General features: G+C 30.9%; 1 protein-coding gene across 1 annotated transcript in view; it reads right to left on the bottom strand.

The window, feature by feature from the left end:
* Nucleotides 1–941: 941 nt before the first annotated feature.
* The window catches only part of MS3_00001661 (uncharacterized protein), a 50,748-nt gene continuing 40,249 nt past the window's right edge, over nt 942–11,440 (bottom strand). Inside the window, exons 11-13 of the mRNA XM_051209133.1 lie at nt 6,959–7,354; nt 3,744–3,806; nt 942–2,380 (exon numbers count right to left, since the gene is read on the bottom strand). Coding sequence (XP_051074562.1) covers nt 1,847–2,380; nt 3,744–3,806; nt 6,959–7,354 — 993 coding nt within the window. The 3' untranslated portion in view covers nt 942–1,846. The remainder of the gene's footprint in view (nt 2,381–3,743; nt 3,807–6,958; nt 7,355–11,440) is intronic.

Genomic DNA, 11,440 nt, shown 5'->3' with positions numbered 1-11,440 from the left:
AAACAGATCTTGATAAGCCATTTTATCCGAATAAATTTAGTGACAAGAAAATCTTTTCAGACCAACAACCTTAAATTACTTGCGTTAACGACTACGAAGTATAATAATGAATTAGAGTAATAAATGAAGTCCCTGTTTCTGGTGATTAATTACGCCTTAAGATGATATAAACAACCTAAGCACAAATTAGATCATCAATGAAGTAAACTGTTAAAAAGCATATTGATAAAATTACTATTTATTTGTTATGAAGAGCGTTCAGGATGGAAAATATGTGCGGAAAGCTAAATTGGAGCTAAGTGTTCGTCAAGGGATTCATATCAACTAGGACTCATTGAAAACAAGTATGAGGTACCAGAAAAAAGTCTTGCTCTAGTTTGAAACCAATGAGGAATCAAACTCAAAGATTTTAGAGCTAACAGCAAATTCAACACTTCTCGACAAATGAATCGGAATTTAACAGGCACCATTTCCAATTTTAGGTAGTTCAGCATATTGCGGGACGTTAATCAATGTGAAGTGTTCCATTCGTGACATGATTGACCTAAGGTGATCATTGCATTTCATCAGAACGTCAGGAATTTATCTGGCATTTACTCATAAAATATAATTTTACACGTCTAAGAACCCAACATAAAAACATAGAACAATGTATAGATCCAGCTGACAAGTGTCAAACAGAACGAAGCGTGTACATACTTCGGCCACAATTCTAAAACAGTAAAAGCAATACGCTCTGTGTAAACTGACATATTTAAATACATTACAACTTTTTACTGTGTTTGGTGATCTCTGATAAAGATTTGTAGTGTTAACGAGTACCAACTAGCCTGAAATATAAATCCTGAGTATGATAGCACCTCCAATCGCTTAACATAGAATAGTGATATTTAATTTTCCATAATTCTGCAGTTAAACTTGTTATGCCCCGATAAGAATAATGAGTGGTAATTTTTGGGATCCATTTGTGGACCAATAACTATACGTACATTTTTATCGTATAATTGTCGATTAACTAAACTATTCATATTCATGTCTCTCTTATCATAAGCTTTATTATAACCTATGAACTGTTATTATACGATTTTCCATTCTTGAATTATTCCCTGTCGATGGGTCACTGCCTCCCTCATTCACAGCCACAGTTGGCTAATTCTTGTACAAATGTCGTTTCATATTTTATTGGTACGTTGTGGTCTGTTTGATTGGTGTATAAACTCAGTATTTTGAAATATAATGATTCATATTGCAGAGGCTGAGATTGATGTTCTGGACTTAACTGGTTGGGCTAGGCGGAAAGCAGGACTCTAGGCTGCTCATACGGGTTTATGCGCCCTTGGTCCGATCGATAATTCACTGCCCTATAATCGGCGGTCACAAGTTATAACAAAAGTCAGTCTACAATGAACACCATTTGTATTTCGGAAGAAATTCCTAAAACACACCAAATTAATCAACATTTACAGAATAACGTTAAAAAATAAGGAATTATATTGTTCGATGTATCAATACCCTGAATAACTTAATTTCACTAGTTCAGATTCTAGACTCCAGCTATATTAGTAAATGATGTATCAAGTGAAAATTTCTCAGTAGCAAACCTAGCCATAGAGATCTGTGGTGAAAAATTGACATTTTAATTTCGATCATGTGAATCAAAATGATTGACAACAATTTTCATAGATATGTATAGAATAATTGACTAGTGATCAAGATTTCAAAGGAAAAAAGTAGCAGCTTTCACAATTATTTATTAAATATAAATCATAATCTGTTTATGTATATGGAGTGTTTTATGTACATAACATTTAAATATATATATATGGTAATGAATTGTTGAAATGCATTATTCTCCTTCACATGGATCAGTTGAAGATGTTGATGAAGAAAGATTGCGTTGAGCCTGAAGACGCCTACTTCTTCGTATTTGATTTCTTTGTGTTTTGAAATCATTTTCATGACTAGTATCAATAATATTCAATGTGTGCATATCGCTGATCATCATTTCCGTTGCAGCACTATCATCCGATGAATAATTATCAAGTGTTTTTGTCAACATCTTTGGAACTACATCCATTTCATTATTATCCAATTCTATTTGTACAGATTGTTTTGTGGAAATATCAGTTGAGTTTGTTGAAGTCACTGTTTTACGTCGATTTTTTTTAGAATTTCTATTAGATGGATTCACTGGTCTACCAAGAACAACATTATGTGGTTTTGGTGTTAAATAAACGGAATCTTTTCCAGTTGGTGTTCGATTTAGTAGAATATCGAAGCTTTGACAATATAATTGTTCTACACATATAAATTGTATAAAACCTATACTACTGGCTACCGCAATCCATGTTGCACTTGTTGGATTCGGATTGAAACGAACCTGTAAGGGGGATCAAGTAATAATCAAAAATTCAATGAACATATCAAATAATTACATGATTTAGGGAGACTGTATAAATGACTGGTTTACTTTTTACTTGAAATTATCGAGTGAACATCAATGCTATCACAAATGTGTTTGGATGCTGTTGGTTACAATGCAGCAAAAACCGTCTGTGAATATTTAACTGAATATGATTTTATCTATGTTTTACAAAAACTTAGATAACATTTATCAAATAAATATGATTAATATTTTCTGTTGCTTAACTTGAAACGAATAATGAAGGGAAAACCTTCTTGGCTTAGTGTACCTCATGACTTACCTGTCATTCTTCCGTAATAAGAATCAGAATACAAACTTTTGATTATTTCGCGTATTCATATTTTTTATAAGTTGTTTTCCTTTTTTAATGTATATACCAAACACAAAACATGTAAGCACTTATGTGTAATTTACCAAAAAACCATTATTTGTACACGATATTAGAGTGTATTTTAAAAAGTCGACTGGAAAACTAATGACTTAAATGAGGAGAAACTATTTATGAAAATAATAATTGATGGGTACAAATCAAAACCATTTTATGATCAATTTGAGTTGTATGATGATTGATAAAGCTGTGGAGGTAATCGATGATATAACAGGAGAAAGCGTTACAGTGTCATAAATGTTTTTACAGTTCATTTGGTCAAATAAATTATTACAATTATGTGAAAAATAATATTTTATTGTGTTAGTTCATTTTCAATGATCTTAAAAAGATCATATTACCATTATAACAAGTTTATCTGCATTATTTTACTCTACATGTCACGTTATCGGTAGTAAATTATCATATTTTTTGTGTCAGTATACAAATCACATGGCAACGTGTACAAAAGCAATCATATTGGTGGGAAAAAGGAATTAGTTTAATTATCTACTTATATAATAACATCGACTTTATACATTTAAATATATTTCTAGATCATAATAATTGATCGCTGAGTAGCAACAACACAATATTCTCTAAACCTCAGTGTTAAGCGAATTTATTAATTGGCACTCGTCACCAAGATATCTAAAATTTTGAGAGGATCGGTGGTTCTTAGCGAATTAAAACCTGCATCAAAGTAAGAAATACTTGACGACTCTGAATCCTACGGAGAAAATCAGTTTCCATAAGGTAGCGTATATATTCCTACTAACAGGAAATACAGATTCAAAGCTTTCCGTACATTGCCGCCTTTAGTCTGCCAACGTACTTTTATATCAGTAGACATAAAACATTTGAAAGGACCGAGATGGAATGAATAATGATGACATATTATTTTCACATAAAAAGATGTTTCTCAAAATGAAAAAAAAACAAAAATCTTACTTTATTTATCTTCAAAATAGGAGTATTAATGAAATCCAATTCAGGTTTCTTAGGCACCTTATCCTAATTAAAAATGTATGGTGAATAAAAATAAAACAAATTCAGATAATAAATGATGTTTCAATATATAAATTCAGGGAATTGATTTTATTTAGTCAGTAAAAAGTCAATTTGTAGAGGTAGAATTTTACACTAAATCCATAGATTTTAATTGTAGTAGTGATTAAAGAGTGGTGTTTAGCAACAAGTAGGTTAATGAATATTTCTTAAACACCTTTAAATGATAAAAAAGTGCTTGCTATGAATTTCCAGTTAAGTTTAATCAAAATACTTAGATAAATGTGTACAGACAAATTATAAATATATTTCCAAGAGGAGCTGTGTTCAACCAGTGTAAATGAAGGTCGTAATATCGAGTTTGAGGTCGCATACATTTGGAGAATAAAAATATAAAAGAGCGACCGAAATCGAAATAGATGATGTGAGATTTAAATCAATTATGTAATGAATGAATATCATGGGACACGTTTACTAAGCTACAATCCCATTATGTAGAAAGAAGGTCATTTACATTTGTTTACAAGTTGATGAGTGTTTGCTTCTCTGTTCAACAGAATTGTTTCTCAATAACAAATCGTTTCAAAGATATCACTATAAAAATATATATGAAGTCGAATGAAATTTAAATCAATACATCAGTCCAACGTTAGTCCATTAATCTAAAAAGCAGGAGGTGGAAGTTATGTTTTTAGCTATTGAAACACCTCTTCAAAACAAAGATCTTCATTCATTTTGTGTTCAGTAATAATTTTTCTGAAAAGATATCTCTAATTCAGATACCATCATTGTACACTAAATGCCGAAATCAAAGAGTGTGCGTTCAAGTATATTGAAATAAAAAACGTAAGACTTTATGTCCACATTCAAATATTGAATTCCAATAACGTACACACATTTCGACAGATAATTAAATATATGATACACATAACCAGCACCTGTCAGAGATATCAATTAAACTGCTAATCAATATAATATAAACAAGGAAACAATCAGATTATACAACAGTATATAGCACTGAACTTTATCCATCATCAACACATTTGAAAAAAAACTACAAATACAACAAAAACCTTTTTGTTTAGTACACTTGTATCTCAGAAATAAATGCGTAGAAAAAAAAAACCATATCAACACAGGAATAAATAAGATAATATCAAATAATGCATATATAATAATGCGAATAGTCAATTGATGCATTATTTACTTGGAAACACGAAAGCACAATATGATAATACAGAAAAACAAAATAAAAGACTAATGAAATGATTGTTTTCTTTAATGTCTTTGATGTTTGAAATATTCCCATATTGTAAATTTAGAACAACATATATAAGCGAACAATATTGTTTTTGATTAAATCTTCATCAGGCTTTACTCTAATATACAGTAATATTTATATGCGTATATGAAATTGTTAAACCAAACAAGGTAGTTTACGAGTCAATGATAACAATGGAAACAATTACATAATATGTGAAAAGTACAAATTGATAGTGTGATGACAGGGGTACTAGGTTTGATAAGAATGATAAAGGCTCAAATCAATGCATATAAATATTACTGTATATTAGAGTAAAGCCTGAAGATCTAATCGAAAACAATATTGTTCGCTTATATATGTTGTCTTTGATATTACCAGTAAATTAGTTATTATTTTAAAACACGTTTTCAATGGTCACTTTAATTAGGTTTGATTACACACACTGAATAGTAAAAATTATGTTAACAAAGATATATAATTATGGGATGAAACAATCTTTGTATGAGATGGGATATATTGTGATAACTGGTAATGAACTAATCAACATAAAAATTGACCGATAAACAGGTATAATCTATGTTGGTGATATGTTAGACAAGAATTAAGCTTCATTACATTGATTATTTAATGACCTATGAAATTTGATTATATTATATTTCAGTTGACTTTTAATTGATTTTGCATATAAGCAAGTAATTTTAGTAAAGTGGGAATCTATGCCACCGACTAGTGATTTTGACTTTGATATAAGTTTATTTGGCATTTTGAGTTAATAATCCGGTTTCATGAAGAGCCATCACTAGATCGTATCGTATTACTGTGCTCATCTGTCAATCAGGATTCTATTCATTTATTTTAACAGTCTTTCGACCGGAAATCATTCAAGAAAAATCACAACGCTTAGCAGTTGAACAAAGTACCAATGTACATCAATCCAAGTTGACATAATGCATCAGAACAGTGACAGGAAGTTAAGACACAAATCACAAGTGATATTCGTATCGATTATGATAAAAAACGACATATACACAATGCACTTCAAAAAGAACAAAAGAACATAAAAAAATAAGAAGTACAGATTAATAGTAAGACATAAAATTAAAAGGAAGATATGAATCCATCTGTACTATTGTGAACAATTTTGGTCACATAAGAAACCCAGCCAATCTGACGTTAAGATTATTTAATCGATCTCAACCAGGACGTATGCGCTTGTTGACACGACTTAGTACTATAATTAATGACTTCATAATACAGCAATATAACTTTTAAATATCACTAACACATATTTTCTAAGTTTCAACAATGGATGACAACTATCTACTACTACTATATAACACAGCACACGTTTTTGCAGATTATTACATTTGACATCCATCGAGGACGTCATTCTAACAAAAATTCTAATGAAACATTGACACTTTTTGACTTTCCACTGTAAGCTTTAGTTAGCAAGTATTCCAAATTAGCTCTCAGCGTCGATTGTATTTGTGTTCCATAATGTTTGCAATTGGCGCCTGCATTAACATATCTATAATACGTCTAAATCCTAAGCTCGAAAATCCCCTTGACTCGGAGGTTTCTGAGTGTCCGGTCACTGAAGCCTGTTGTCTAACTTAATACAATCAGTCAGTCAACAACAACGTAGAACTTCGTACGTACGTATATCAGTTCAAGTTGCCATACCACATTAGCACAGAGATACAATTGTCCATTCAAATCTCATAGTGGTAGAGGTAGTAAAAGTATAAGTAGTAATCGGAAAGATTAGGGTTTGAATAAGTTATCCAAGGAGTACAAGGTTCATAAAAAGGAAGGACTTTATCTAAAGTTTGGATTACTGATAATATATATATATATATATATATATATATATTCAAAATATTGTCCTTACATTTAACAAGATCCGTATTTGATAATTCGACCAAAGCTTATGCCAGCACATAGATTGATCAGTTCCACAATGTTCACAGTTAGGTGAAGGAAAAAGAAAGTGTTGAAGCTCTGCATCATTTAGTTCTCCAACATCCATCTCTGATGTAAGGGCAGAAGTAATGGTGGTACTGGTTGTAGTAGTATTAGTAGTTGTAGTGGTAGAAGCAGCAGTATTAATCGGTTCAAGATCAATTTTACATTCATTAATAAATGCATTAATATCTATTATGTCATAATCACATTTAGTTAAATCCACTGTTTCTTCCCATTTTTCTTCAATTTTTGATGGGGTACAATGAGCGAATTCTTCTGGTGGTCGTTTTTCCATGGTCCATTGACATAATGGTATTCTCATCTACGTAAATGCATTAAGAATGAAAAATAGGTAAATTCTACCTTTAACAGAAAACTGGTTGGCAGCATAAACATAGCCCTGAAGTAATACTTGAATTTTTTTAAAAATTGGTTAATGATTATACATCATCTCATTCATTAAGTACTTGGGTATGAGCTAATAATACTAACTGGTTGCGCAAACTGAAAAAGTGGATCAGAGTTCGCGCCTAGTATTTAATAGCTAAAAGTTGAACGTCTTAACCGCTAAACCACGGTTATATATTCGAGCAAAGTTTATCAGTTCCATATATGCAATAATTTACTTCTCAAAGCAACTCGATGGTAGTGAACAGACGAAACTACTCCAGATGACTTACCCTACAGGATATTTACATTTCGTTAGACTTTATATTTTGGAAACAACAAAACATCAGCTTTATGTGAGATGTGACATTATAAGTGGCTAATTAACAGTTGGAACTACCAGAATTAATATATCGAACTATGCTTAACTTTTGAAACACTGTGAGCTACTCTCAAACGTAAAAGCTAGAGTCTACACTTTCACAACGAACCAGTCAATGCACTTTTCTAGTGAGAGGGAGAGAAAACAAAACAGTTTTCTTGTATTTAAATAACACTTAGTTCCATGAAAACAAATAACGATTCATATGTATTTACGGGTATGCCAAAAAGACCCATAAAGACAAAATATTAAAAAAATAACGACACGTGAAAGGTTAAATAATCTGTATATTATTGATAAGAAAAATGTTTAGTCCATTATGTGTGGGTACTCAATGATCTTGGCCAATCCGCAGGAAGTACAAGATGGAAATCTCATTTAATTTTAGGGAACTGATCCTCTTCATCTACTGTTAAAGTTAGAAACACTATCATTGAGGAATTTTAAGATTTTAATCATCTGAGTAACATTAGAATAAAAATAACCAAGGATCGACATCGACTGGGGAACCACTGAAAACCAAGAAGGAATAAACAGTAGACTGCCCTACTTTGAAACTCATAAGCATTCTCCACTCATAACTTCAAATTGGAATTAAAACTAGGCCCTGAAATTCGAGTGGTAAAAACAATAACTCTAGAACAGTGAGTGGTAGTTTTCTACTAACCCGTAACTCATATCAAAATATCAAGTATATAATATAATCAATCATGCTGTTAAGTGAATCATTGAAACATTTATTGCACTGGTTAACTGATTATGATTCAAATCAATTTTAAGGATTAATCTTGATTGGCTTCAATAGAACTAAATAACTCAACAGGGAAAATCATTGACAGTAATAAATAACTGTATTTTTAATTCATTGAATATATATTAAGATGAACGTCACAAGACAGAACGTTTCCTGAATGATAAAATCATTGGAGAATTTCATTTTATGAAAATGCTTTTCAACTTAAGAAAAAATAACACTAATGCATTACATAGCATTGGATCAGGGGGAAAAAGTAGGACTAAAAAACTAAGTATGTTAGGCGTTATAAATTGACAGAAACTCCTCTATCATATGACAAAAATCAATCAATAACATTTATTTAGTGTTCGTTTTTAATGTTCACTAGACAAATTTTTTTGTAATATAGGACAGTTAAAGATGTGTTATTACAAATATCAGGATAAAATTCAGAAGAGTTAATAGAGAAAGATATAGATGAAGTATGACAGAAAAATTTGAATGAAATTAACATTTATAGAAAGATTCATTAAGATCTAATTATTATTTATCGTTTATCATTTAAAGTAGATGATTGAAAACATGATAAAAAAAGAAGCAATATCTATCTATATCTGGCACTGATTTAAGTGATTCAGATAAACAAATTCTAGGATATCATTTGTATTCTCAGGAATCAATAGTTCCAGATATTCATGGCATTCACTAAATAAGAAAAATCCGCCCATTAATAGAATGGATGAACAGATAGAACAGTAGAAAATTGTTGTGAAATAAATATGATTGAAAGATCGACAGAATAATGTAGAAGACGGTATGACAGTGAACGGATTTACCTTGTCACTACTTTATAGTACAAAAGAAGATATACAAGATAAATAGGAAGAATATAAGTTATAAGATGTTTGGAATTTCATTGAAGAAGACGAGACGAATTCTTATGAGAACTTACGTTATATCTTAGTCTGATCAGTTTAAGCCTTTTTAAATTTATACTAGTTTATCTACGTTAGGAAATATATTTTTTAAACTATCTGAGCGAACAAATATTTCTATATTTCGAAGTTTATCGTCTAAACAAAGACGATTATTGTTGATTTGAATTTCTATAGCTTACAAGACGAATTTCATTGTGAAAATTGGAAGGTAGAGGATAAAGCACTTCGAATGCTTTAATTTTATCGACCCCATGATCACCGTTAATTAATTATATGGGTAATAATTATTTGTTGATAAATCGATATCAAGTAGGATGCTAACATAATTAAAAATAATGAAGATTTTAGTGGAAAGTTTTTATTCCTTTGAATGAAAAGCTAGTTCAAATGTTCACAGTCGAGAAGTTGGACAATTTAACAACGTTCCTTAGAGATGAAACACATTTTCTTATGACTAAAACAAAGAACAGATAAGCGCCAATTTGAATATCACTTATAAGCAATCGTGAGGAACTTCAAAAAGCTTGGTCAAGAATGTTATTTCAATAATTTAATTTGATTAATGAGATTATTCAATGTTGTGGAAATTCAGTTCATATCAAGATATAGTAATGAAATCACTTGGAACAATACATATTACTATTTAGAGATAACGTGAAACTTTTAAAATGTATCATATTTTCTACAGTTTTAAAAAAAGTTTACTGAAACATCGATAAATAATTATGAGAAAACTATCGAAATTATTATACTCTACTCTTAAATAACATAAATGAATTTCTTGTGAAACCATAAGTATGAAGAAAGTACAAATAACTATAAAGAATTATTATAAGCATTGTATTTTTCATACTGCCATTCGCAAAACATCAATAGCCACAAATGCTTTTGTATCATTTGAGTGATAATCGCAGATACAACATGAATTCTTCTAGATCCTATATTTATTTATCCAAGAAAAAACTCAGTATTCTTATGTTACTTAGCCTCATTACAACGCAATCCAGAATATTACAAATTTTAAATATCGTACAATCTACTAAGATTTATACAAAGCAAATGTATTTAGTCAAATATTCATTAGATCTAATTGGAATGATTTTATAGATTATGATAAATAGCCATTATACATAACATAAAATGGAAATTAAGCACATAATTTAGATTTTCCATAAAAGATGACGGTCAGCCGATTACATTATACTGAACTGATATTATGCTAATAGTGAACAGGTGCCAAAATCCCCTAAACTCTCCACCTCCCTTAAAACAAAATCATTAGAAGATTGAGCAGTGACACTGCGAAAACAGAATATGGTAGCCAAGCTTTTTTTCCTTTATAGTCAAATTTGACGTTGAGTTGTATCCAATCATTGTGCAAAACTTTATGAAATGCATTATAAAACGTGCTACAAATTACTAGTTCGAGTAATAGTCAATAATGTCTGAAAATACAACAACCTCGACGCGTGAATAAAAACAATGCTCTGAAATTCGCTGTTTAAATCAAGAGCGAAAATATCCAATAGTTATGAATACAAGTATTAAAATCACGAGAAATCAAAGGAAGAAAACCGATTATTTTTGCCTACTATGGCAACCAAGTGTATAGTTAAACTCTATCTATTTCCAATATCGAAATGCATCAACCTACTAAAAGATATTAGAAAAAATATCCACTCTACTGTGCTTAAGTATTGGCATACTTGTATATGGTCAAAATGTTCAGTTTGCCTCCGAATGCCCTGGTACGGCCGAGAGTGGGGTGAGTCCGCTCTCCCTCTCGAAATACTCTCACACGGCCGCGCGTATACAGCATCTGCCAGGGAAGTCCTACTCATTGCCTTCTCGTGGAGGGGGTGTTGTTTACGAAAATGAGAGGACGAAAAGCGAATGTTCGGCGCTTTAACCGGATCACAAACCAATGGTGCACATGGGCTCCAGTATCCTACGGGAACAAATGGC

The sequence above is a fragment of the Schistosoma haematobium genome, chromosome 1 (genome assembly GCF_000699445.3).
Source record: "Schistosoma haematobium chromosome 1, whole genome shotgun sequence".
In the NCBI taxonomy this organism is placed as follows: Eukaryota; Metazoa; Platyhelminthes; class Trematoda; order Strigeidida; family Schistosomatidae; genus Schistosoma; species Schistosoma haematobium.
The sequence above is the reverse complement of the archived record's forward strand: the minus strand, read 5'-3'. Positions and strand labels throughout refer to the sequence as shown.